Consider the following 27,831-nt stretch of genomic DNA (forward strand, 5'->3'; position numbering starts at 1 on the left):
TCATAATACATTTTCTCTTGCTGCTGGTCTGTGCATTTTTTCTGTTCCTCTCTTGTGTCAGCCTCCTGCCAATCTCCAGCTTGACTTGAGATGGTGACTGTTACTCAGAGAGGGAACTATGCTGTGAAACTTTTTTTTTTTTTATAGCCTGTCTGGGTTTAAAATGGTGACAGTTTTTCCTACTCAAGTCAAAAGTTACGTTGGCCGAGATTTAAGACATCTGCAGCCACATGAGTGCAACTGAGTCATCCTGCCTACCTAACACAAAGATATCTGCAGCGTGTTGGCTTTTGTGCTAGCATAGTATGTATCAGGGGAGAGAGGGGCTAACCTGCTGCTTGTCCATCTCGCCTGGCTGTAGAAAGAATGAGGATCCTTCCACAATGACAGGTCAGAATACATCTGCAGACCTCTAAGGTCTTGGCATTACCAGCAGCCAATGATTCCTTTCTTGTGGCAAGACTTGCAGTGCTGGAGACAGTGGTGTCACTGCTGCTGTGTCAGGTGCTCGTGAACTGATTTTCAGGAAACCCTCAGAGAACCTTTTCCCCAAGGCTGCTGACCTTGCTCTGTAAAACTGAGGTATAACATGGAATGGGCATTAAGGAATTCTAAGTCTATGGGGTTGGGCTTTGCATTGGAGAGCATGCTGCTAGTCAGAGGCAGTAGGCAGGAAAAGGGTGAGAAATTCTGGGAAAGGGTAATAGAATGGGAGTCATGAGACAGTGTTAAAGAATCAGCATTTGGAATGGTGATGGGGCAGTGAGGAGGAGGCAGGGCAGTGGGACCTGCATAAGGAGCCATTGTTGGGGAGTATTACATGGGTGAACAAGAGAGAGTCTGGCAAGTAGGTAATAGGCTGCTTACCTGTGGGAGACCTGGGTTCTAGTCTCAGGCTTAATAAGGGCTCTGTTTGGAGCTGTAGGCAATAAACTTCCCTTTTCTGGCCTCTATAAAATAGAGGAGACACTGGGGTATCAAAAACATTATTCTACATTACAAGCAAACCATGATAACTAGCTAAAGAATCAGGTGGTGCTGGACCTTCAGATGTCCTGCTCCCAGCTACTAGTTCTGGTTTCCCTCATCTGGGTTGGGCAAATGGCCACTTTCCCGTTGGAAGCAACCATTACCTGTTTTATGGTCATTCAAACAGCTGTAATTCTCAGAGAAGCTTCACTGAGCAGCTGTGACATATGAAGTGCCTACAACTTTTCTCAGCCCTCACATATGCAAATTTGACACATTGTCTTGATTCCTAGAATGTTTTACCTGATTCTGGTGCCAAGTGTTGCTGCCAACTCTTACTTTTTGCCCAGCTTGGGAGCAGAGGCTCTTCCCTGTCTTGGAAATCACAAGGATCACAGAGCTGCTGTAAAGCTGGTTTACTGACAGTGGTAGTTACCAGAGCAGCATCTGGCTGTCTTCACAAGGCTGCTGTCCTCTTGCCTGGGTGAGAAATAGAGGTGCACAAATGAGTGGTTAATGCTTATGCCCAGCTTTGAAGTGAAGAAACGGAAGGACTGTGCTGATCTGCCATACTCCCGTGTCTTTGCACTGCAGCTTGTGGTGTCACCTAGTGGGCGGGGTGCTCCAGAGGTGGAGGTAGGATGAAGCTGATTTAGGGTGTGTTAGCTGTTTGCCATAGCCAAGTGTTGCAAAGAGACAGCTTTTAAGGCTGGAGGGCGCCTCCTTGCTGTGAGATCTCCAGTTGTTCTCCCCCGTCCTTGGCTGCTGGCCCTGCTCAAGTTTCCAGTCTTTTGGGTAACTCTTAGTAAGGATTGGGTCGATTCTCCTGCCTAATGAGCATGTCACTCAATTTACTAGCCTCTCCTGTAATTTTCTGACAGAGGATTCTGAAGTGGGAAACATTGTCACAGGCAATATTTGGGATCACTTGCATAAGAGTCTTTGCCTGTTGTCTGTGCCATACAGCTGTGGAGTGAGCTTTGCTTAATCGTGGAATGGTTTAGAATCATGAGAAGAGGGCTCTTAAAGATCATCTAGTTCTAACCGCCATGCCATGTGCCAGGACACGTTCCTCTAGACCTGATCACTCACAGTCCAGTCCAGCCTGGCCTTAAACATTTCCATCTGTCTTTGAGCAGCCTGTTCCAGTGCCTCACCACCCTCACAGTAAATTGTAATGTTGTCAGAGATGGTGTGTGAAGGCAGCACCCTCCAGCTTCCAATCTTGTGGCTGTTCATAGTGCTGTGTACTGCAACAGACATCCAGTGCTCAGTGGAAGACTGGGCTAGGTGCAGGATTGCTGAGTACTTAAGGGGAGATAGGGAACTTCAGGGTTAGCAGAGCTCAGAGCTTTGTTCACTCTGTCAGAGCTCTGCCTGCTAGACTGCACTTCTGTATCCTGTGTTGTTAGTTTTGTTAGTTTCTACTTTTAGCTGAGGCTTAGAGAGGAAAAGTAGGAAGGGGGAACTTGACATGTATCTGTTTTGTCAGGATTTCAGGCATCTGTGCCAGACTTTAAAACCATGTCTCCTTTTGGAGCCTATAGATATGTGAGCTGCAGTGGTAAAATCTGTCCCCTTCCCTCCACCCATCAGAATCACTGAAGCCTTGAAGAGAAACCAACTGCAAATGTAAATGACTTTCTGAGAAGAAAGTTAGATACTGACTGTTACAGACCTCATCAGTCTGGGGAAGGTTTCTCAGTATCACCCAAGGTGAGAGTGGAGCCGTTGCAGTACTGCTGGTCCAGTGCACATGTGTATGTTGCTGCCTGCTGAACAAAGCTGTTGGGTTTTCTGCCCTTTGGGGAAGGCATTTAACCAACGAGAATTGCATGTAAGATGCAGCTGAGTGTCTGAATAGGGCTTGACCAGTATCACCCCGACAGTTTCATTCTCACCTTGGGTGATACTGAGAAACCTTCACCAGGTGGTTGATCCTTGTAACAGTTAATGTAAGTTAAGTTCTCTTTCAGAAACACAATTACTTTTTTTTTCAGGCCTCAGTGATAGCTTTTAAAATGCAAGACTTTTCCCATGCAGACACAAACCCCAGGTGCCTGAGGGTAGTGCTGTCTGTGCTTCACCAATCAGCTTTGCTCCTAGTGGTCTTCTGGCATTTCTTGCCTTGGAGAGGATGTTACTTACTGGCTGTCAGCAGGGAGAATGCTGACAGGCTCTTCTCTGGGAGGAAAATACACAGGTCAATGACACTGTTGTTAATTGAATCTCAGGTCCTTGTTCAAGGTATGATGCTGAGGCAGATGCTTTTCTAGTTTTCTGACTTGGCTGGGAGCAGAGGAGAAAATTGCAGTGCTAAAAGATAAATCTGGCTGCTCACAGAGTTGCTCAGAGGGTTGAAACTCTGTGAAGGAGTTGCAAGACCTTTCAGTACCAGAAATGTGCACAGCTCTTCCTCTAGCTGCTTAGGTAGGAACCATCCTGAAACTGCAGGGTTCTTCCTTCTGCATGCTAAGGCCTGGATGTTGGTCTGCATTTCTTTCAGTATCCTCTATCTGCCATTCTGGCTCACTCTCCTGAGACACTGCAGCCTTGTTCTGGGTTGATGGTCCCAAAGATTTCTCCCTCTGCGTTTCTACCATTTTGCAGCCCAGCAGGAGAGGAGCAGGCTCTGAATGTGCTGCATTTTTATCCCCTTCTCAGGTCTGAATGTAGGTTGTTTCTACGCCTTGTCTACTCTGCTGAACCGGATGGTGATCCATCACTACCCAGTAAGTGCATCCAACCCTCATGGCCCTCTCTGATGCTTGCTGCTGTCCAACACAAGTTGGGTCCAGCACAAGTTGGCTGTTCCTTTTTGCCTTTGCACCACCCCATGCAAAAGCTGATGAGTTCTAGAAAAGACAGCTCCTTTGCACCTTAATTGAAATAATTTACTTGTGAGAAAATCTTCCAGTAATTTCTTCTCCTTGTTTCTAACTGTGATTTCTGCTGGGACATCTGTTCCAGGAGGTTGCCCATGCTCATGCTCTGGTGGCAGAAGGGTGGGGTGCTTCTGTACCTGAGCTATTGTACAGCTCACTGCTGGTGCTGCATGCCACAGAGCTCCTTTCTGTTCTGCCTTATAGTGAGTCCCAGTATTTCCTAGTCAATCTGGTCCAAATCCTAACAGCAAACTTCATAGAGTTTATGCTAACTCCTTTGAGACTATCTGCTCACGCTGGTCAGTACACACATTTTTCTCAGAGTTGGCTCAGACATAATTGCCACACCACTTTTTTTTTCATGGACCAGAAAGCACTGGCTCATAATGGGCCCAAAAGTGTTCCTGCAAAGGCTAGTTCTGGTTAGTGTGTTACCAGCAGAAAGCATGTGAGAAGACTAACTTTGCTGTCTCTTCCTCTCTGGGTTTTGTGCACTTTGCTTTTTGTTGGCTATGAGTTAGCTCCTGCACTTGTGTGAGTGTGTATGTGTCTCACCACAGGGGGAGGAGGTGAATGCTGGCAGGATTGGACTCACCATTATACTGTCGGGGATGACTGGGGCTCTGATCTCCGGCATCTGGCTGGACAAAACCAAAACCTACAAGTAAGTCCCTTGTTTGCCCCTGTGCCCTGGTGACTGTGCTCTTCCTCCATACTGTGCAAGGAGGAACTCTGTGCAGTTGCAAGTTGCCACTGTAGAGACTGAATCATTGGGAGGATTTGTAGGGAAAAAAATAGGGCTCTTCAAAACCCAGTTAGTGTAAGGTGAAGTTTGGAGCTGCACATTAGCCAGCACTGGGCCCATACAAGATCTGGTGTTGGCAGTCCCTAGGGAGGCTCACAGAGAAGATGAGATGGCCCAATAACTGCTTTGTCAGGGATGAGAGAATTCTTGGCACAAGCAGAATCAAGACTGTACCAGACCATTTGTCAGCCCTTACAAACCAGCCTCTGTGAATTTTTGTCCAGTTAATGAAAGGCACATTGAATCCAGTACCCAGAGGCATTGTGTTGGTGGCGTGCTGCTGTATTTAGGGCAGGCATAAGGTTATTGGGGTTACGGGTGGATGAGTCTGTGTTGCCCTGTGAGTTGGGAAGGCAGATCTGGCCAGCATGCCTTGCCATCTGCAAAGGGACAGTTAAGAATTTTTGCTTGTCCTACAGTTCCTGGTCCTCAGAAACACCTCTGTAGAATATCCCAGGTGATACAGAGAGACTCTTGTGTATTATACTGGGGTCCATCCGGCTTTTTGATTTCTCTGCTGGCTTTGAGAACTGTGCTACAATCTCTTGTTCTGAGCAGGTTGGGTGAGAGGGGGCTTTACTGGTGATGTGCTGGTAATGACTTGAAAGCAATTTCAGAGTTTTATTCCTTGCAGCAGCTTTTCATCTGGGGGAGTCTTACTGCCATTATCCTACCTCATATCTTGGGCCAGAAATGCACATTCTCATTGTAGACAGCTTAGATTAATCTGGCTGGCTGTGAGCTTGCAACTTCTGAAGTGGCCTCTGGCCCTAGCTCCCTGTGAAGTACAGGGGTCAGAAATAGAAAACTGGCTTCTCTAATAAGAAAGAACAGTAGGTGAGGACTTCTGGGATTGGAAGGTTGTTTGTTGCTGTGTCTAGATGGTTGTGGCACTGAGTAGTACTCATATGGGAGTCCTGGGAAATAGAAATACAACTGTTAGAACTGCACTGCTTACCATGCAATGTCACTTGTCTCTTTCCAGCCCAGGTCTAGTATTAAGGTAGCCTCAGCTGGCACTGCTAGACTGGATGATCTTCCTGGTTCTCCATAAGTGAGGTTAGGTTGCAGCATGAAGGCTTGAAGAGCTTTGTGACTCACCATGCAGAACTGGGACTTGAAATTTGGGAGAATGGGAGAGAGACAAAAATCCACAAATTCTGTATTTGTTCTGTGTCCACTCCTTCCTTGGAGGGATTACATAGGTAGGCAAAGCTGGCTAACAGTGCAGAAGAATAGGACAATGTCATCCATGGAGTTTATTCTACAGACCCCCAGGACCTATTGGGAGATAGTTTTAGCCTTAGGTGAGGAAAAACCCTGCTAAGAATTTGTTCTCCATTACAGCCTACAAAATGGATTTCTGTGAAACTAGCACATTTTTTTTTTCTGAGTGCTACATAGTCTTTATTTAGCCCCATTTAAAAGTCTATTTAAAAAAAACTGTCAAGATGCCAGATGTTCTAGGTGGGTACCCTCCCCCTTCCCTCTGTTGCTGAGATAGTGTCAAGAATGAAATGGTAAGCACATGAAAATCAGGAAGGAAAGATATTAAGTCCTTTTTTTAGTCAGCTTGGAGAGAGAGGGAAGCAAATGAATGGGATCCAGCTGTGATTGAGGGGAGCAGGGGAAGGTTAATAACAGAAGGAATTGCAGAGCTCTACATGCATGTTTGATCTTTACTGTACCATCAGCAGTTCCTTGAAAGGGTGAGGCTCTGCTAAGTCAGGCTTTCCCCATCTGTCATGCTTGGGCACCAAATGGCCTTGCACTCTTGCTTTTATTTGGCAGGCAAGTCCCTGCGCTGTTCTTGTTTTTGGAATAGCAGGTGCAAATTTGGTCCATTAAAATAAAAACATGGGTTATGTAGTGATGAGCGAGCAGTGCAGGAATTGAGGTTGTCTTTGGTGGTATGGCTTGTTGAGAGCAGCCCATCTCTTTGAATCATAGAATCAGGAGAAGACCCTTATAGTTTTGACATCAAGTTCCTGGCTCAGAGGACAGATGAGGTTGTGACACCTGGAGACTACTGGGTGCATTGGTGTTGGCAGGGTAGTCTGGCTCAGAATGAGGTGTTTGGGAACTGAATTAATCAGCACTTCTCTTTGGTTATGCTTTTCTCTAAAGTGCAGTGTTCACATGGCCTCAGATCAAGCTGGTTGCAGTCTGCACTCTCTGCTTTCATTGCTGCATCTCTATCAGGCAAGATGTCAGAAATATCCATCTCTCTCTCCATTGACTAGGCAGAAGACCCCAAGAGGTGTTTTAGGTCTGTACAGATGCAAAGTACAAAAATTTGGGGGAGGGAGAAAAGATGGTGGAGGATGGGGCACTTGGCTCACTTCCAAGTGAGAAGGTGAGTGCTCTCTCAGCTTAGCCTGACCAGCAATTTGAGCCTTCTTATCATAGCCTGTTTTACGCAAGGTTAGTCCTTGTGTAGTGGATATGTCTTCACTCTGTCCTGCCATATGTCTTATATAAATAATTTACCAAGACTGTCCTTTCTTCTGACCTTCATACAGGAAGAAAGTGGCATAAAACTGAATGCCAAAGGATAAGGGTGTGGTGAAAACCAAAGCAGTCTTCTCCAATTCATCCCGTTCTCCAGCATCTGACACCTCTCTCTCTTCAGCAATGAGATCTCCTGGGAGCATAGGATCAAGGGCTTTGTTTGGGTTTGTGTGCAGCCTGGAATGTGCTGTCCTTATGGCAAAGCTGTGGAGGCCATCTGTCATCCTTTTCCATACAGGAGAGCATGCTGGAGCTGCACGCAACATCCCTGTGAGCAGCTAAAACTGTTGTATGTGCCTGTGCCCCTCATCCCACCTCCTGCTCCCAGCTTGTTCATTTGTTGCCTCAGATGTTGCTTGACTTTATTGTTTTTGCAGCTGCAATCCCTTCGTGTCACTTGCTTTCTTTGTCCAAGTGACCTTGTGAAACAAGGCTGGGCTGGGCCATACCCATTCCTTACTCTGAGGCTTCTTCTGGAGCTGACTGAACAGCAGGAGATGTGTTCTTCATTTCAACCCTGTTCCCTGCTGGTGCTGGCCCTGCCTGGCTTTTTCCCCCCAAGGTCTCTTTTTTTCTCACAGTCCCTTGTGCGGGCTCTTTAATCTGCCTCTTCAGAAGGTTTGGGAGTGTGACTGGGAAGGCAGATGAATGTCAGGGCTGGTTAGGTTCATTTAAGTGACAAGTGTGTCAGGTCCTTCACAGATCTCCCCCTGGCTCTGCCACGGAGACTTGGTACTGGTGCCTTTGTAGCAATGCTTCCTTCCCAGAGCACAGGGTTGGGTTAATCTCAGTTTCTCTAAGGTAATGTGGCAGGATGCCTAACTTCCAGCCTGTACTCACTGCACTAATCAGCCTGTTAAGTACACAGTCTCTGTTCCCTGTTCCAGGCAATGAAAATTGTCAGTCCCTGTAGAGCCATCATGGGAGTAGGTTGCTAAAAACACCAGAATGCGGTGCTGATGTGCTCAGTGAATCTGCTTCTCCTCCTTTATGCTTTTCTCATTCCCATGAGATTTATGGCTATGATAAGAGGCTTATTAAGGTAAACCTGGGCATTTTTCCATGCCCCAGTGCCCCTAGGGCCACAGAGTATTCTTGTTCTCTAGTGAACAGGGTGTCAAAGGCCACTTCATGAGAACACTCTGCCTCTGTGTCTTTCCCCAGGGGATTTTGTTTCCCTGTGCACCAGTGTCTACCAGTATCTCAGTTAAAACCTATTCAAAATTTTGTATCTTTCTTGGACTGCTGAGCTCTAAATCTCCTTGTCATCAGTGGTATGCTCGGGAGAGCAGGGTTTTGCTGAAGTCTAAGTCTTAAGCCTTTCGGGTTTAGGAGAAGTCTGCTTGTGTGATTAAGGCTGTTTCCTGCAGCAGGATTTGCATTCACTGCTCTCTGTTCAGATCCTGTGAGGGTGTGTGGTGAGCAGGCAACAGTTCATGGCTTCAGGGTGCTTCCTGGTCTGTATTTCCCACAACATTCAAGCCTGTGGTCTTGTTCTTTTACAAAGGTCTGTTGATTAATTTTGTCCTTCTGCAGCCTAATGATTCAGGGAGGTCAGTGAGGAAAACTTGATAGATGAGGTACCCCTGGTAGGATCAGTTTTCTCCATTTTGTCCTCTACACAGTTCTGCACTTTCAGTGAAGAACACCTTCAAGAGTTTGCCTGCAGCTATGAGTCTGCCTGCTCTAGCTCTCTGTGGGGCACAGCACGTTCTGGGAACTGAACTCCTCTCTTGCAGCTTGACTAATGACATAGCATCAATGTGAAACAAAGTCTTGACCACATCTGGTCACTGTCTCATTCTTCAGCTTTGCCTGGAGATGAAGGGCGAAGTGCAACACTTGGCAGCTGTCATGACACTGAATAACATACAAATCCCTTGGAATACTTGAACCATAAGCCTAGAAAACCGAGTGAGATTTTGTGTGACTATCCTGACACCTCTGCACTGAGCCCAAACTGGCTGTGGTGAGAAAAAACTTATAAAACTCCATGGGCTGAGTGTCCCTGCTGGCAGTGACTAAACTTCAACCAAAGGCTGCAGCCACCTCTTGGAGGCCTGCACAGTATTTTAGCACTAACTGCTATGTAGTTTGGAGATTCCTGTTTATGGAAGGAGCACGCAGTTCAAACTTGGTTCATGTAGCCCAAGTACAGAACTGTAGTTCTAGCTTTGAGCTCCTTTCCTAATCATCTCTTATCTCCATGGCTGCTCAGGGCATGAGAGGCATAAGAACTCATGGGACATACCTGAGGAGCCTGTATTGAGCAGAAAGAAGCTTTTACTTCCATCTCTTTCACTCTCTGGGGCTGCTCTTTGTCTGTTCAGTCAGTCTTTCAGCTCTTCTCCTTCTGCAGCCTCCAGGCACTGTGCCAACCATGTAGCAGCTCTCTGCAATGGATTATAACAGAAGTAAGCAGTCCCTTTATGCTGCCTTCACAGCTGAATTTTTCCTTCAGTGAAAACTTTGGAAAGAACATACTCTAGAAATGATACAGCATTGGAGATTAAGAGATTTAACTACTCCTTTGGTACACAACAAAATTACAAAACAAAATACACAACATGCTCGCCACAGCATGTTGTTTAGTCTTTCAATATATTAAATGAGCTTGGTGAACCTTGTAAGTATGGATCAATAGCTGAAGGCTGAAATTAGCTTCTCAGGCCTGTGTTTGGGCAAGAATTGACATATGGGCATGAGCCCCACTGACTGCAGTCATTGCAGCAGTGAAGGAGGACAGAACCTTAGCTGGAACAGTCTGGATTTATCTGTAGTAATTCAGTGTACTGGAAACATTTTCTTACACATTGTAATACTTACTGCCTACTTAGGTTAGATTTTTGACAGTGATCATTTACATTAAAAAGGAAAAGTGAAAATAGTTTGAGATTTAGTTTCTTCAGTGGAATTCTAGGAACTGATATCAAACACATTCCTTAATGGATTAAGACTTAAGTTTGGGAGAAAGTACACAAGTAGCTTGTGGTAATACATGTAACTTCTTCCTAAAAGATAGTGATCAAAAGGTTTTATCAACTCTGGTAACTGTTTTGCTTTCAAAATTGTGGTGGAATTTCAGTCAGGTAAAGTATTTACCTTTTCCTCCTTTCCCTCCTTTTCCTCATCAAAACTATGTACTGGGAAGACTTACTGCTGCCTCTTGTACTAAAAAGAGCCTTGGTTTTTTTTTAATGTGGGAAGGGTTTTCTTGGTGTGTAGTCAAGGATGACAATTGCTAAATGTGGTGAAAGCTGGCCTGGGCTGCTGCCCGTGTTTCGCAGTGCTGATCTCACTGATGATCCTTGCACGGCCTGGCTGCAGGTTTGGCTGTTCCCAGGGTGTGACTGGCATACTTTCTGAGCACAGGGTGTCTGTCTCCTCTGCACCCAGACAAGAGCTTGTGGCTCAGCTGCTGTTGGCTGGATGCTAAATGCTCATGTGGCTTGAGGGTGAGACTGTGAGGGCAACCTGGCTTGCATGTCACCTCTCCAAATACAGCAGGTAGTTTAAACAACAGAAAGGAGCAGCAACGAAAGCTGTTTCAGACAGCACTGAAAAATATAGGCCCATAAGACTAGCAGTGTTGACATCTCTTTACTTTCCTGCTTGAGAGTGCTTGATCTCCTTGGCTCCTGCTTATAAGTAAGTATATTCAACTCACTATAGTATAGAGGATGCTCAAGAAAGATTAATGATCTCCTTAATTGGCTCTTGTTCTCTCCCTCAAGTGCCATGTACCATATATGACCAGGCACCTGTCAACCTGTGGTAGGATCTTTCTTCTTCTGCTGTGCTGCTCTGTGTGCAGGCCTTTCCATGCTGTCTGTCAGTCCAGTTCCTCTGTCTGGGTGTGAGTGCCCAGAGTGCAACTTTTAAATGCTTTTTTTTTTACCCATGTGCTACAAGCTATACTAAGATCTGTGGGCAAAAAGGAGGACTGGATTAAATAAAACCCTGTTTGCTTTTTCTTGCAGGCAAACAACGCTAGTTGTCTATATCATGTCTCTGGTGGGAATGATAGTCTATACCTTCACTCTGAGCCTGGGCCACCTCTGGGTGGTCTTTGTGACTGCTGGGTTGCTGGGGTAAGTCCATGGTGCAGGCTACTTTCCTCAGCATGTGATGGGAGGGGATAAGCAGGGAGGAAGAACTCCTGCTGTGGGAGGGACTGGGAAGAGCCATAGCATCTGAATGGCTCCTATTTGCCCTTCCCATCTCTCACTTGTATGTGTCTCATTTGAGTCAGGATATTATGGTGACCCTGCTCAGCTTAATTGTTCCAGGTAAGTGGAAGCTTTTGGGAAGCACGTGGTACCCACAGCCCCATAGATGACAGTGGACAAGAGTGAAAAGCTTGTGGTCTGGCATGGCTGTTTGTGCTGGGGGTGATGCTGCTTAGAGTTACAGTCTATATTGTACCTCTTCAGTCTTCCTTTGGCAGTTGCTGAGTCTTCCTTTCTGTGTACTTCGTTACAGGTTTTTCATGACAGGATACCTTCCCCTGGGCTTTGAGTTTGCTGCAGAGTTGACATATCCAGAATCAGAAGGAACATCATCAGGGCTCCTTAATGTCTCAGCACAGGTAGGTGTGCTGTTTTTCCTTTGCTTGCCTCCTTTTAGGCAAAGAGATTCAATTGTAGTTCCAAGCCTTGAGTCCTATTTCTTGTCCATTATTGGTGTAATGTACTGCAGATCTAAGCAGCCTGGGACCTGTTTTTTTGAATGATGTTCCTCATGGCACTTCTGTAGTGGCATTCATTCTGTTTAAGAAAATACTTCAGGGTGCCAGTCATCCTTGCCTTTTCCAACATAGCTCTTAACAGTTCTGGTTTGTCTCCAGTGAGAGGTGAGATTCCACCCATGATGGTCATCTGTCATTCCATTAGTTGCAAGGAGATGCCCTGGATGTGTTTATAATCAAACTTCAGCCTGACTAGGCCAACTGTTTGACTGGCCTGTATGCTCTGATACTTTGGTAAAATTGGAAAGAGTTTGGGCTGCTTTATAATAGCAGTATAGCTTGACATTACCTCTGTTTGTTTGTAGATTTTTGGTATTGCCTTGACCATTAGCCAAGGGCAAATCATGGATCGCTTTGGGACAAAGGCAGGAAACCTCTTGCTTTGTTCTGTCCTGTTCCTGGGGACCATTATGACAGGTAATTAAAATTTTCAGTCTTCTGCTCTGACTTTGCCTTGGGCTTGACACATTTGTTGGAGGCTTTTGTGTGCAGTTGAGTCAAGAGGTTAAGTTAGAAATGTAGTTAGCAAAGATCATATGCTGTGATTAGAGCTTAACAAGGAAACTAACTGATACCGGGTGCGGATAACTGAAACAAGGTTGGGAATGACAGGTGATAAATGAAGTATTGTAAGAGTGCAGGAACCATAAATACCATTGGATTCTAAGAAAGAGAGGAGGTTTGGACTGTGACCAGCAAGTCAAGGAGCCCTGCCCACTAGACACAGATTAAGAGTTTACCATGAGGAAGACATCTTACTTCCTCCCCAGAGGGCCACTGACCCAATTAAAGAGAACAATTGCGCAGCTGTAATGGATGTTCAGCTAATTATAATACCAGGCAACCGTCCTGGAAACCATTTGAGTATGTAAAACCTTTTTGGATAAATACAGAGCAGGAGCTTGTGACTTTTTTGCACATGCCTTTGGAAATGATTCTGCACGTGTCCAGTGCTGTAATAACTTACCCTCTTTTCAACTTAATTCATTGAAGAGTCATCTGTCTGTGCTTCACAGTGCCTGCAGGAAAGGGCAGAACCCACACAGCAGTCCCATAGCAGTGCTGTTCCTCTTTAAGCATCTGCTCTGCTTACAAGGAAGAGCCAAGGCTTTTTTCCCTGGCTCTGGCTGGGGTCTCAAAGTTGCATCTTCTACACACTGCAATAAAGAATCTCTATCCTGCCTGTTTCAGAAGTGTTCTCAGCCTTGTCCAGGAGAGTGATTTCTCTTGCTCATTGTAATGTTTCAATATGTTTCTGTCTCTTCTGGGGCTTCTGCTGCTCCTTTGAGTCCTGGGGAAATTGACTTGGGCCCTGCATGGTGACTTGACTGCCTTCACATCTCTCTTCCTCCCTCTGTTCCAGCATTCATTAAGGCTGATCTCCGAAGACAACAGGCCAATTTGGAAAATGAACAGACAGTGAGTAAACCCCCCTTCAATCCCTGCTGTGCCCCTGCTATTAGCTCAGGACAACACCCAACCTCTCTCCTTTCTAGGAAAAGGGGTGGCTTGTGGGGAAGCTCTTTGTTGGCATTTTCAAACTGGATGTAATCCCAGCTCTGCCAGCTGCTGGGGCCTCTATTTGCTCAGTGTTAATGTCATGCAGAATCTGTAGGCTCTGGGGTTCTGCAGGGTTTCACACATCTTCATACCAGCTAGGGCCAGATGTGGGGCAGTGCTGTGCTTGCTTCTCTCCCTTGACAATGTGTTGAGGCCTTCAGTGCTTTGCTCTTTTGTAGAGCTGAGTAACTATTGTTCTAGGCCCCTAGGCTGTCAGGTTATTCCTCTTACTCCTTGCCCTTAGCTGCCAAGTGGGGTTCAGTGTATGTGACTGGAGGAAGCTAAGGTGCCTAAGTGAGGACTTGAGCAACCTGGCTGCTCACACTTTGCATAGTGCTGCTGACAAGGCTGCTAGTTCATACTTGCACACCAGAGCTTGGGGTGTAATGTACTGTGCAATAAATGCAGTTGTTTGAACGTGGGTGAACTAATTGCAGTGGATACTGTCAGAAAATGCAGGGAAAGGGAGGGGACTGGTTGCTTGAGGCTATTTTCCATATTACTCTGGCCTCCTCTTCTAGGATGTTAGCAGAGATATCCACTCAATGCTCAGGCAACCATCAGCAACCATGACTAGCAAAGTGTGAAAATCTCAGTTCTCTGCTGTCTTGAGTCAGCTCTATTCAGAAGACAGTGCTGCCCTTCTCCAGTGCTGGTGGCACTGTGAGCTGAATTCATAACATGGATGTGGAAGGCCCAGGAAAGGGCCTGAGGTCCTTTCGCAGTGAAGGTGTGATGCCTTCGAGTAGTAGGTCCTTTCCTTTTGTCAGACATTTCTCTCATCAGATGAACTGTACATTTTTGCCTAAGCCCTTTTTAGTGTAAATCCTTTTCAGTCTGAGTACTATTGTAAGAGCTTGCTGCTGCATGGGGAAGAGCGTTGCAACCAGAGCAAAGGTGGTGCAATGTCAATTTTAGAATCTTCAAAGTCTCCAGAACTGACAGTAGTAAGAACCAGAGGGATGTGTGTGAGATAACAGGTCTCAGTCAGTCAAAAATTTCACTGGCAGCTCCTTCCCCCTGAGGAGACATGCTCGAAAGAAGTCATGTTGCATGCCCCACCAACACCCCCAAATGTGTCCTCCACATGGCTGAGCTCACCTGAGTATTCTCAAACTTAACAACCAACTGCAGGTGCTCAACTGACTGATGGTAGGCTGAATCTGGTATTCTGCATTAACATGGAAGCCTCGGCCAGGGGATCAGCCAGCTGGGCTTGGGTGCTGTGTGCTGCTTTTGTGGAGAGCTCTGGCAAAGTCAGGTACTGGGGCTTTTCTATGTGGCACAGCTGCCTTACACATGCTTGGGTGATTTTACTGGTTTCTTCCATTATCTGCTTCCCTTCCTTATTTTGCTCTGCTTTAATTTCTTTTCCTACTTGCCTCCATATTTTCTGACTTGTGACTGTCATTACAGAGACTCCAAGGCAATCAGATCATGGATTATGGGACTGTAGCTTGTAAATCTAACCCCATCAATTGCCACTCCTGCTCACTAGCTTATGCATACCAAGGTAGGAGAATTGCACTAATCTACTTCTCTGAATGCTCACAGGGTGGCACAGGCATGAAGCCAATGGCATTTCTGGGGTGACTGCAATGGCTGTAGAGTATCAAGAATCTTTCTGGTCTTCTCAGGTACTCAGCTGAGAGGAAAGACAAGACAGCCTCCAAGAACAGAGTGGAGATCCCCCTAGATTCATGTCAGACAGAGATGTAGGGATTCAGCTAGGTGCAGCAAAGAAAAGCCTGGTGCTGGAGCAGATTAAGAACTGAACTGTCAGTCATTTGTTAGGGAGAGGAGGTGCAGACATTTGGAGTCACTTCTCTGTCATTTTTACAGTCCAGATTCTTGGCTGGAGGTGATACCAGGAACCCTTTAAAGAATTGGGTTTGGGGTGGTATGCTTTACTACTCACTGTCCTCTGTGTCACAGGCTGGTCTACTAAGTTATCCATGCTACCCTTTGCTTTTCAAGGTGTGATAGACTGTGTGTGTATCATACAGTGCCACAGCCAACAGGACTAACAGGCAAAAAACAGAGTGAGTTGATTGGGAAAACCAGCCTTAACCCTGCTAAGATTAGGGCATGTTCTGCAGGGACCATGAAGCTGCTATACTTTGATGGAAGTGTGAGGAAGGGTCCCATGGGCAGGGAGAGTGTTGGTAAATGGAGTTATATCCAGCTGGCATCAGGTCACCAGTGCTGTGCCCCTAGGCTCAATATTGGGGGCAGTCCTGTTTAATGCCTTTGTTGATGACCTGTATGAGGGGATCAAGTCCACCCTTAGTCAGTTTGCAGACCAAACACCAAGTTGGGCAGGAGTATTGTTGGATGGTTGGAAGGCTCTGCAGAGGGACCTGGACAGGCTGGATCCATGGGTTGAGATCATTTATGAGGTTCAACAAGGTGAGTGCTGGGTCCTGCAGCTGGGTCACAACAGCCTCAAGCAGTGCTACAGGCTTGGAGAAGAGCAGCTGGAAAATTGCCCATTTGAAAAAGATCTGGAGGTGCTGGTCAGCAGCCACTGAACACGAGCCAGTGTGTGCCCAGGTAGCCAAGAGGGCCAGTGGCATCCTGGCTTATGTCAGAAATAGTGTGGCCAGCAGGACTAGGGAAGGGTTTGTCCACCTGTACTTGGTGAGGCTGCACCTCAAGTCCTGTGTCCAATTTTGGGCTCCTCACTACAAGAAGGACATTGAGGTGCTGGGGCATATCCAGAGAATGGCAATGGAACTAGTGAAGGGTCTGGAGCACAAGTCCTGTGAGGAGCACCTGAAGGAGCTGGGGTTGTTTAGCCTGGAGAAAAGGAGGCTCAAGGGAGACCTTTTTACTCTCTACAACAACCTGAAGGGAGGTCATAGTGAGCTGGGGATCAGTCTCCTCTCCCAAGTAACCAGCGACAGGACAAGAGGAAACAACCTCAAGTTACACCATGGGAGATTTAGATTGGATATTAGGAAAATTTCTTCACTGAAAAGGTTGTCAAGCATTGGAACAGGCTGCTTAGGGAAATGTTAGAGTCACCATCCCTGGAGGTATTTATAAGACATGTAGATGCAGTTTTTAGGGACACGGTTTAGTGGTGGACTTGGCAGTGCTGGGTAAATGGTTGGACTTGGTGATCTTAAGAGTCTTCTTCAGCCTAAACAATTCTGTGGTTGTTGCAAGGAGAAGACTCAGTCAGAGTCAGTTGTGAGCTTCCAGAGCATGCAGAGCTGTGGAGTTGGGCAGATCTCACTTTCCATTGAAGCACTGTACCATTGGCTGTGTAGCAGTTTGTCTTCTATTGGTGTCCTCATCTGCTGTGGTTATAATTAAACAAGTGTTGCAGTTAGTAGATTAAATTAACCTAACGGCCTTGTGTACACCTTGTCCTCTATTAATTAAGCTGTAATGTGGTCCCAACAATCCTCCCCACTTTTGTCTCTGCCTCAGTTCCCAGAGCTCCATCTGGGTTAGCTTTCTGTATCTCTGGATACTTGGATCAAATGCCTGTTTTATGTGACAGCGAAGCTCTTTGTGTGCTGCCTTTGTTGTAAATGCATCTGAAGCCATTCCAGAGTTGTGCCTTAAGATTTCATAGTAGTGTCAGTTGATTCAGCACGCACATTTTACTCGTGAATATGCTGTGTACTGATTGTGCTCATTTGCTTGTGATTTGGGGCATCCATGCAAACCTTTTTGTACTGTTCCTTTGCATTAAGAAAAAGTATCTTTGCTGATCTTCCATAGTTTGTTAGGACAAGTGTACACCCTCACTAGCTTACTGGATTCTCAGTAGCTTTCTGGATACTGGAAGCTGCACCATGCTTAGCCTCTAGTGAAATACTGCCAATAAAAAAATGCTGGAATTTTGTGTAGTAGGCACAAACAATGTGTACCCATTCTCTACTTCCCAAACTTTCCTACTCCATTTCCTGTTTACTGTGTGGCAAGCAGCCTCCTCCTGTCCCAAAGCCATAGGTAGGCCATCTGTATGCCCTTTTCCAGTACTGTGACTCACAGCTGTGAGAGAAGCTTTCCTTCCCCAAGGTGGTGGAGCCCTGCAGACTGTCTGATCTAAATCTCTGCTCCTATAGCTCCACAGCAGATGACTGGTGCTGAGACCCCAGAGGTGCTTGGGGAACCTGGTCTGAGTTGCTTGAGTGCTTCCATGGTGCATTCTGGTGGAGTTTCTGAAGTCTAAGTGCAGATTTCCCCTTATTCCTACCTCTTGCACCACTTCATGCACCCCCCCTACCCTTCTGGCTTGTTGAAGTTCCCTCTTTGCACTTCCTGCCTTTTGCTTTCAGACATGTCTTTGGCACTTGCCTTATCTCACTCTCTGCTTTGGGATATTGCTGCTGACTTCTGTAAAACCTTTTCACCTACAGATTGTGTAAGAGCCTACTCAAAATGAGACTGTTTCGTATCTCTTCCTTCCATGCTGCCTGGATTTCTCTTGAACTGCACTGGGGATGTGAACCTCTTTCCTGTGCACCTCTGATTTCTGCCTCAGATATCAGTCTTGCCTTACAGTGAGTAAACTCAGTGCCCAGGCTGCAGGAGACTCTATATTAACCCTTACATGTGTGTTGTCTTGTGAATTGGTGACAGCTGGGCAGTCTCACTGTAAGCAGAATTAGAACTTGAGAAGTATGCTTTCCAAAATCCACTAGGGGAAGAAAAAGTCTCAAGTTTAATCCTAACACACCCCAGAAAGGCTCAGAAGCTGAGCTTGTCAAACTCCACCCAGGAAAGCTGAACTGGAATTACAACAGTTTGGCTATTCCATGAAACTGAGGATGGGGTGGTAATTGGGCAGCAGTCTCCATTTTCCTTGCTTTTCCTCTGGGAAAAGCCCCCTCCATCTTAAGGCTCCAAAAAGTTAGGTTAGTTATTTTACAGGATTTATGGAGAAAAAAAATCTTTTGTATGTTTGCCTCTTATTTCTTACATGTCTTTAAGATACGAGTAGTGAACTTTGAAGAAGACACTGCTTTGTGGAATTATCTCAGCCATAAATCCAAGCTGGGGAAAGGGAAGAAGCAGGACAGAGGGGGCCAGCACTTCAATGGGCAGTGGGGGTGGGGATGAAAAGACTTGGAAGAAGAGCAAGATAAGCAATGTGTCTGGGAGTTGAAGAGGCTTCAAACACGCTGGAGTAAGAACACAGGGGAACTAGTGGTTGTGCTGAGCCTCCTGAGGAGGTAAAGAAAGCAAGTTCTCTCTGGTTGCACAGACACTGTGCTGCCTGATGGCACGGAGTGCACTTTCCATTGCCCAGGGAACTGGCCCTGCAACTTCATGCTTGAAGCTGAGCTTGGGTCACAGTGAAATTTTGTTGGTGAGCTGGCTGTGGGTCTGATCCCTCTGATGGTATCAGCCCCACAGTGAATTATCAGACCACAGTAGTGGTCTGAGGACTACAGCAAGTAGCTTAAACAGTTGGATGTTGCACTGCCCCAGTGCCTCTTGCCTGGGCAGTGAAAGTGGCAAGAGAAGGAAGAGGGAACCAGCAGCACTCTCTGAGGATGGTGATTCTTCTTGGGGGATTTCTGCAGTAGTAGGGAGCTATGAACTACCCAGGCTCTGGCCAGCCAGGATCCTAACCATACTGTTTTTCTCTGACTTGCAGAAAGTGTTGCCAGAAGCCTACACTAATCCCATAGTCCTTGAAGAATCACGGCTGTGAAATGAAGGGGTGGCAAAGCTGGGAGATACAGCCCCCCTCATTCCCGTCTTTTCTACCTGCACCATCCTCCTGTCACGTGCATGCCACGGGAGGGGAGCAGCCTCAGGACAGGAGCCCTGCGAACTGCTTGTGGAAAGTGTGAAAGAACAAAACAAGAGGGGGGTTGCTTTCATCAGTTTTAGCCTTGCATCATGCTGTTTTGGTGTTTGGGAGGAAAAGTTGGGAAAATCTGTGTCTCCCCAGTCCCACCATGTATGCTTGGAAAAAGCATATGTGCTGAGAGAAAAGCCACAGTACCAGCCTAACCCTGAGCATGATGGTGGCACCCTGCATGTGGCTGTGAGGTGGAAGGCAGAAGCTGGATCACACTTAACTCTGTGAGCAGCCCTGGAAGAGCTGGCTCTAGGGAAAAGGGATTGCTCTGCTCTGGTTCCCATGGTGCTCTGTGTTGCACAGGTAGTAGTAGAGGCCTCAGTACATTACCAGCAAGTGCAAAGCAGTGCACCAGCTGCTGCCAGCTCTTCTTTTATTATTTGGCTTTCCCAGATGAAGCACTTTAGTCTGGATAAACTTCTACTCAGAATTCACCGCGGTTGCCCTGATGTTCCTACGTATTAGGAGTAATTAAGAGATACCAATATGCCTCCTTCTAGCTCGAGGAAAGGACTAGTTCTGCAGCCTAAATCTAGCTCATCACTACATTAAGAACAAAAGTGAGTCAAACCACTATTTCCCTGGGCTGAGGACCATGTCTTCATCCTTAACAATAAGGTGCCTTTTGCATGTTTCAACATTACATGCAAACTTTTGTGAAGTATTATATTGAGAAAACCAGCCAAGGCTGTGTTGCTCTTCACAGCCACAGAGAGGGGTATGACAGGAATCCAGCTTTGCTCCAGTATGGAAGCTTCTCACTTCATAATAGAGGAGAAGGTGCCTACTTACCAGCATTTGTGTCTTATAGACACAGCCCATCTGAATGCTGTTTATCTTCTAAACACAGCTGTAGAGCCTTTTATCACTTCTCCATCCTTTCCAGCATCCCACCCCTGCTGGAGACATCAAGTGTCCTAATATGCCTTAAATCATGCTGTTACTTCTGTATTATTTGAGGCAGGGGACAAAAGCTGCACTGAGGTGAAATGGTTAAAAATATTCCTCTCTGACAAACTATTTTTGACAAAACATTTTTTTTTGGTGAAATTTTAACATTTTTTGATACACTACATTTTGATACAGCCCGAGTTCAGTAAGTGCTTAGACAACACTCTCAAGCACATGGTGTGATTCTTAGGGGTCCTGTGCAGGGCCAGGAGTTGGACTGTAATCCTGATAAATTCCTTCCAATTCAGCATATTCTATGATTGAAGTCCTATCTTTGCTAGTTTGGGATTGAGGATGGGGGTTTAGAATGATTTTCAATAGAAATTTTAATGTAAAATATAAACATTTGAAGTATACAATGAAATCTGACATATTCATATTAAATGACTGGAAACAGTCTACATGTGGCTCATTAAATGTTCCGCAGAATGGAAGAAACATCTTTCTGCCCAGTGCTACTGCTGTGTTCTTTTCCTTTGTTTCGTCTTTCTTCTGCATGTGAATTGTCTTACCAGCTAGGAGTTCCTGCTGGTTTTTTTCTGCATTCTGTGTGCTGCCCACTGTTTTGGGCATTATTTTCTCTAGATCTAAGGAACCCGTTCCTGTTTTCTCCATCTTCTGTAGTTACAACTTGCTACAAAGGGAAGCTCAGTCCTCGCTCACAGATTCATAGTTTGAGTTTGCTGTCACCAGCATGCTGCAGAAAGAGAGCATCAATAACATGTGGTTATATGAGCAGTCAGACCTGGAACTCCGTGGCAAGGACTCGGGGAAAGGTAGGTTTGTGTAAAGAGAGATGATGTATTCTGCAGCATACAGTGGAAGAAGGTGCTGTTGGCTCTGTTCTTCTACCCACTGCTGTGTAGCAGAAAGACAAACATAGCCCACTGCAGTTTTTTGTCATTTATTAGAAATGGCCCCTGGGGAACACACACATGCAAGTTAGACAGCAATGCCAGGGGTAGCACCCATTCTCTCTTTCTGGTTGAAAGTGTTCAGCACATCCTGGATAGTTCTGCACCTTGTCCCCACAGGTACACTGGGAGAGAAGTCCTTAGTGCTCTGGGCATGCCAGAGGCCTGCTACCCAGGGACTCAGTTACCAACTGCCTCCCATAAGCTTTGACACAAACTCCTCTGGGACTTGGTCTTTGACATCAGTCAGTTGGAATGTTGCCTGGACAAGACAAAAACAACTTGATAATGACAGTGATTGACAGAGTCCAACATTGACCCACCAGCGGGACTGGTATCCTGGAGAAGTTCAGCTGAGCTTTCGTGGAAGTCTGGCAGTGAAGGTAGAAGATGACACTGACCCACTAAAAGCCCTCAACTTCAGTTTTTCTTCTTGTTTTGTGATAGTGCTTCTACCTCCAGGTACTGCAGTCCAATCAACATCCCCATAATAGAGAAACCTATGATAGAGATAGAGGATGAATTGTGTAGAAAATGCTGGACAAGAGATGAGGCATCCCCTCAGCCCATAGCTGCACAGGGAGTTTTTCTGGGCTGTCATAGCTCCAAGGAGAGTATGCAGGGGGAGGATGCAGAGCTCTACTTACTTGCTACCATGAGGGGTGCCATGACTCCAATTGTCAGGGCTGCAGTGTGGTATACGAAGACCTCAGAGAGGAAGTGAGCAAGGGCCAAGAAGAAGGTAAAGAGTGTGATGTGATAGAGGCTGTCGAAGAGCAGAAAAAAGCAGGTTATCATATCATACTATGGGCATGAATATGGCTGAGTGGGAAAAAACGCAAAGCTGCATGCTGCCGTATCTGATCTCACTGGCAGCACAGAGGGGACTTTGTCCCTTGCCTAGTGAGGTGCAAAATCTCCCTGGGCAATGGCTGAGAGGAGAATGGGGCAGCATGTTCAATGGTGCATTGAAAGTCACAGGCATTATCTGGCCTGAAGGAAGGTGAAGAGCATGAGTAGGGCACCAGTGAAATGAGAAGTATGTGCACACACAAAAAGAAGGTGAGAACTGGACGAGCAGAGAACTAGGTTGGCAGGACTTGGCTGACTTCAGGCTTCATCACCCAGTGTCTTCCCACCTGTGCTCTGCTACCCTCTATGGGCCACGGCTGGTGAAAAGGGAGCAGGTTCAAGAGATGCAAGATAAAATTCCTCAAAGAAACAACTGATCCTTTATAAATGGCATTGCCTCCACCCCCTAAAAACATATCGTTTAGTCCCTGCACCTCCCTACCTCAGATAACCCTGGGTAACCCAAGCACCTACCGCCAGGTGAACAGTGACTTCTGCTGCAGGGCTGAGGGAAGCACTGACAAAAGCATTTTAGCAATCTCCAATAAAGGCTTTGTCTAGCACAGGCCTCAAGTCATCTTGCTTGGAAACCCCTCTCAGAAACCCCTCCCTTCTGTTAGCACAGGGAGAAATGGTGTGTCTCCCAGTCAGCATGAGGCTGCCCCTCAGGCCTTGTTGTCAGCCCCAGGTAAGTGTAGGAAAGAAAGCAACCAGTTCAGACCACTGCAATGGGGCACTTAAAACTGTCCCAGTCTTTAGCTGAGCTGTCATAGTAAAAAAAAAAAAAAAAAATCAGTCACACCACAGCATTGGCAATTGCTTAATTAACAGAGCAGCAACGGCATTCGGAAAATGCTTTCCAAGCTGGAGCTCAGAGATTGGTGACAGTAAGAGAACGAAGAGGTTCTCAGATCTACCCGTTTCTGACTGAGCTAAGAACAGAATTCAAACGCGCAGCCTGTCCCCACAGAGGAAGAAGGGGGCAGCAGCTACCGCACAAATCCCACACTGCTATTTGAGCTTCTTCAAGGGAATGCTCTCAACACTATCGAAAGTTCAGGAATAGCTTTTGATTCCCCACCTTCTCTGTGCCGCCCCCTAAGCTCAGGCTGTACCTAGCAAGCAAACCAATGGATTTCTCGGGCGCTGCTTTACATACGTCCTGTTACGGATGTCGATTGCGCAGAGGCAGCGGATCACGGATGACAGGAGGGTCCAGACGCCGAAGGTCCGAGCCTGGAGCCCATTCACTGCGTAAAGAAGGAGGGAGCACATGGAGACCACGCATGGCCCTGCCTGCCACCCCCCGTCCCACCGTGGAGGCGCACTCCGGGGCAGCGGGCAGTTCCCGGGCCCCAGAGGTGGGACCCCGAGGACAGTCCAAGGCTGGAAGGCGGCCTCCAGGCGCCAGGGCGGCCAGCGCGGCCCTTACCGAGGCCGGGGCTGGCGGTGTACAGCTTCTCTGAGAGGAAGCCGTGATCGCGGAAGCTCTGGAGGGTGTTCCCGGCGGCGATGACCGACACCATCACCAGCCAGCTGCGCAGCACGTTCAGGAACCGGCTCATCCTCCCGGCCGGCTCCAAGCGCGCCCGCCGGGCCCAGGCCGAGTCCCCGCCCGCTACCGGCGGCGCTCCCGCCCGCGCCACCGCCCAGCGCTCCGATTGGCCGCTGCGCGCCGCTCCATGCGCGCGCCACGGCACGTAACACCGCCTCCCGCCAATCGGATCCTTCCCCGCGCGGGAGGCGTGCCCGCCCCGTCTCCGCCCACCTCGCTGGAGTAGGTGGGAGAGCCGGCAGGGGGCGGTGTCGAGCGCGCCTGCGCAGTGAGGCGGCGGGGGTGGCTGCGCGCCGGGGCGGGGCCGCCGCCCGTCGGTTGTTGTAGTAACGGGGAAGCGGCGGGAGGGGTCGGGGCTGCCTTGTGCGCCCGGCCCGGCGCGGCCCAGCGTGCGGGGGCAGGTACGGCTCGCACGGGGACCCGCTGCCTTGGGCGCTCCCCGCCGCTCTTGCTTCTTCTGGGGCCGCTGGAGGTCGCCGTGCTTAGCCTGGCGCGGGTAGGCCGGGCCGCAGCCGCCCCCCCGGGCCGAGGGCCGCTCCTGCGCCGGTGGAGGCGTTACGGTGTCCCGCTGTCCCCGGGCGGCGGGCCGGGCTTGGCGGGCGGTTCCCGTTGGGCTGGGCCGGCCTGGCGTAGGTCTGCGGCCCGAGGCGAGGCAGGGCAGGGCAGGGCGGGGCAGAGACGCGCGTTACCGGTAAGTGCCCGAGTGGTTCTCACGGGCAGGTGCGGAATGATCTGCTGGAAGGTGATGCTGCTTTCTGCACTCGCGTGGCTCGGAGGTGATGTTTAACAAATCGCAGATGTTTAACAGACTTGTTGATAGTATTGTGAGAAATACGTACTGGCAGGAGGTAGTAGTTACCTGATAGCTCTCGCTGTCCTGCTCATCTGTTCATTCCTGCTTTTAATCCTTATTGCAGGTAACTGCTCTTGCAACTAGGACTGGGCTGTATGAAAACTCCCAAAGGAAATGCCAGTTGGGATGGCTAAAGATCTGGAGGAAACTGGCTCATCCTCAGAGGAGGAAGAAGATCCTATTGATGCACTGGAGTAAGTAGGAAAAAACCTCTGAACTGTGTCTATGTCTCTGTGCTTTCTGGTGGATCTGTAGTAGTTTGAAAAGACAGATGCATTCCTTTCCTTCCTACCTATGAAGTAGAAGATGATCTGTTTGGGCCTTAAGCCTATGGGGAGGCTATCTACATCTGCAACCTAAAAGACCCCCACATTCATCAGGGTTGGATGTGCAGCTTTTCTTTGGCTGCTCTGAAGTTGATATTTTCATGGATTGCTTTTTGTCATGTTCCTAAAAGGGGAATGTTTTTGAGGATATTGTGGTTTTTGTAACTTTTATTTTTTTAGTTTTTACTGCTGCAGAGATTAGAAATCTGCTATACAGTAGATTGATATACAATGTTTTATACCCTGTCTTGTGGTAACTCATCTACTAGACTTCATATTTCTTACTTCTTCTTATTTCTTCTTAGTAGCAAGTCCTAATGTTTGTTCTATCTTTGCTTGGTAACTTCTTTTAGCTTTGCTTGTGAAGGACTTGCTCCCTTATTCATTCCCATAGCAGAATCACTTTAGTTTCACCTGGACCTACTTCACTGTGTCCTGTTAGGGTTTTTTTGGATGCACATTGTGACTGAGTGCTCAGCTGCAGACTAGAGTGACTTAAGACGTTTAGAGGAGTGTTGCTTCATAGCAAGTGGTTGGCTTGGGTTTGCTAGATCCTCATGGCTGGAAAGATCCTGAACTAGCTTCACCTGGAACGTAGCTGTAACAGTATGTCTGCATCAAGTGACCAGGGGTCATGCTAGGAATGAATGACTGTCACCTGGAGGATTGAGCCTTGCTGCAAATCCTCAGGACAGGCTTAGTATAAACTCCTGTCTTGTTGCCTCAGCTCATTTTCCACTTACATAAGGCTCTGGCCTGTAGTGTAAATTCTGGAGGCTTCTTGGGTCCCTCCCAATCTGAATAGCTAATTACACCCCAGTTGTAGATTTTTTTAAAAAATATTTTGTAAAGGTAGCAGAAGCAGGTAGGAGTGCTGTGAAGTTAGTTTGTCTGGGTGATAATGGTAGTAGCTTCGTTAAGAAGACCAAGGCTACCCTTAAGAACCCTTGTCCTAGCATCAGAAAGTTGCCCTTCTATCTCTGTTCCTTTGTTCTGAGTGTTGGAGGTGTTTTGTCTTGTGTACCTTCTCCAAACCTTTGGCAGACAATGATCTTCCATATTCTATAGAAAAAGGCTTTTGTATATTGCTGTCAGTCTTTGTATTTCTTCTTGTTAGTGTAGACATGTCTCTCCAACCCCTCAGTCTCTGTTTTCTCATGTTTTAAAAAAAAGTTAACTTTTTAATGTTTTTTATTTCCTTGTGCAGTGTTTATAAACAGCCCAAGTTTTATTTGCCTAGGGAAGTTGACAGTTTTTCTTTGTGTGATCCTAGAATTTGATATAACAGGTCTTGATTTTTTTTTTTTTTGTATGTCCTTAATTCCTCTGAGGAGATGATATTTTCCAGTGTCCTCTTGTTGTTTGGTACAGAACTGATCACTGCATCTCAGAGCCTGTAGCTTAAGTCGTGCACTGGGGGGCATTGTTCTTGAATTCTGGTCTTGCATTCCACTGTATCTTTAATATCCACAGGAATTAAAAGGGAAGAGTACACAGCTTTATCCATTCTGTTAAGCCAAGTCTGTTCTAGTCTCTCAAACTCTGCATTATTGCTTTTTCTGTGTACTTCAGACTCCAATATTACATCCAGGCTGACTGCACTGATCTGCAGTTCTAAAATTGGAGGCTGGAACCTGCATTGCAAGGTCTGGTTGTGTGGATACCAGCAATTGTGGTTTATCATGAATTATAGATCTTGTTTTCAGGCTATAAATTCAGAGAACTGTAGCTGTGAAGGCTCACGAGGCCTCTCCTAAATTGTACCCACTAAAATAAATACAGAATTAAACAGAACTCAGACTGGCAAGACCAGCTCTAAAAGAGGGTGATCTGGAAGATTCCCTTTATAGCTGAGTACCAAGGGTGCTGTATTGCCTTTGTGTGGCCAGGTTTTGGTAGTGGGAGGGCTGTGGTGGTGGGTTCTGTGAGAAGTTGCTAGAAGCTTCCTCTGTGTCTGACAGAGCCAGTGCTCCAATATGGACCTGCCACTGGTCAAGATGGAGTCCAGCAATGGTGGTAGAAACACCACTGTGATAACATATCTATGAAGAGAAAAAAAAAAGATATTGTATGGGGGTAATAGTGCTCAGAAAAGAGAGGAGTGAGAATATGTGACAGCAGCCACTAAGATCAGAGGGCAAGGAGGTGCTCCAGGTGCCAGAGACGGGATTCTCTGCAGTCTGTGGTGAAGGCCGTGGTGAGGTAGTTGTGCCCCTGCAGTCCATGAATATCTGTGGGGGTGCAGAGATCCACTTACAGCTTGTGGAGGAGCCCCACACTGAAGCAGGTGTATGCTCAAAAGAAGGTTGGGATCCCATGGAAAGCCTGCCCTGGAACAGGCTCCTGGGAGGGACCTCCAGACCCATGGAGAGAGGAGCCTACCCTGGAGCAGATTTGCTGACAGGACTTGTAGCCCTGTGGGGGACCCATGCTGGAGCAGCCTTTTCTTTAAGTACTGTGCCCTGTGGAAAGGGATGCATGCTGAAGCAGTTCATGAAGAACTGTAGCCCATGGACAGGATTCACACTGGAGAAGTTTGTGATGGACTGTCTGCTGTGGGAGGGACCCCATGCTGGAGCAGGGTATGGGCTGTCCCTGAGGAGGAAGCAATGGCAGAAACAGCATGTGATGAACTGGCTGTACCCCCATTCCACATTTCCCTGCTCTGCTCAGGGGAAGGAGGTAGAGATTCAGGAGTAAAGTTAAGCTTGGGAAGGAGGGAGGGGTGGGGGGAAGCTGTTTTTAAGATTTTATCTACTTCTCATTATCCTGCTCTGATTTTGATTGGTAGTAAGTTCAGTTAGTTTCCACAAGTTGAGTCTCTTTTTCCTGTGACTGTAATTGGTGAGTGATCCCTCCCTGCCTGTAACTCGTGAGTCTTTTGGTAAATTTTTTCTCACCTGTCCAGCTTTGGTGGGTGCCTGGCATCTCGCCGGGGTGCAACCTGGAACCACCACAGATGTCTAGCATGTGTGTGTGTTGAGTCAGCACAGGCAGGGCTCAGGGACAAGCACACAAGACTGTGTCTGAAATGCAAAGAGTAAATTTCTTTTTGTTTCCTTGCTCACTGGGG

The 27,831-nt window shown here is 47.1% G+C and overlaps 3 protein-coding genes across 4 annotated transcripts in view; 2 read left to right on the plus strand and 1 right to left on the minus strand.

Moving 5' to 3' along the window:
* The window catches only part of FLVCR2 (FLVCR choline and putative heme transporter 2), a 34,651-nt gene extending 13,960 nt beyond the window's left edge, over window positions 1–20,691 (plus strand). Inside the window, exons 4-11 of one of the 2 annotated variants that reach the window (XM_066552585.1) lie at window positions 3,634–3,701; window positions 4,415–4,518; window positions 11,151–11,261; window positions 11,653–11,758; window positions 12,223–12,334; window positions 13,281–13,336; window positions 14,894–14,990; window positions 19,098–20,691. In XM_066552585.1, the coding sequence (XP_066408682.1) occupies window positions 3,634–3,701; window positions 4,415–4,518; window positions 11,151–11,261; window positions 11,653–11,758; window positions 12,223–12,334; window positions 13,281–13,336; window positions 14,894–14,990; window positions 19,098–19,123 (680 nt within the window). In that variant the 3' untranslated portion in view covers window positions 19,124–20,691. The remainder of the gene's footprint in view (window positions 1–3,633; window positions 3,702–4,414; window positions 4,519–11,150; window positions 11,262–11,652; window positions 11,759–12,222; window positions 12,335–13,280; window positions 13,337–14,893; window positions 14,991–19,097) is intronic. The other variant, XM_066552586.1, reaches the window with a different exon arrangement.
* A 455-nt stretch (window positions 20,692–21,146) lies between these two features.
* On the minus strand, window positions 21,147–23,660 carry ERG28 (ergosterol biosynthesis 28 homolog). The gene is made up of 4 exons (XM_066552587.1): window positions 23,457–23,660; window positions 23,184–23,274; window positions 21,820–21,938; window positions 21,147–21,672 (listed from the first exon to the last, which is right to left on the minus strand). Exons 1-4 carry the CDS (start codon window positions 23,587–23,589, stop codon window positions 21,593–21,595), a joined length of 423 nt encoding a protein of 140 aa, XP_066408684.1. The 5' UTR covers window positions 23,590–23,660; the 3' UTR covers window positions 21,147–21,592.
* A 225-nt stretch (window positions 23,661–23,885) lies between these two features.
* Window positions 23,886–27,831, plus strand: part of TTLL5 (tubulin tyrosine ligase like 5) — a 127,042-nt gene continuing 123,096 nt past the window's right edge. Inside the window, exons 1-2 of the mRNA XM_066551927.1 lie at window positions 23,886–23,980; window positions 24,497–24,626. Coding sequence (XP_066408024.1) covers window positions 24,547–24,626 — 80 coding nt within the window. The 5' untranslated portion in view covers window positions 23,886–23,980; window positions 24,497–24,546. The remainder of the gene's footprint in view (window positions 23,981–24,496; window positions 24,627–27,831) is intronic.

Source organism: Molothrus aeneus, chromosome 6 (assembly GCF_037042795.1).
Source record: "Molothrus aeneus isolate 106 chromosome 6, BPBGC_Maene_1.0, whole genome shotgun sequence".
Classification (NCBI taxonomy): domain Eukaryota; kingdom Metazoa; phylum Chordata; class Aves; order Passeriformes; family Icteridae; genus Molothrus; species Molothrus aeneus.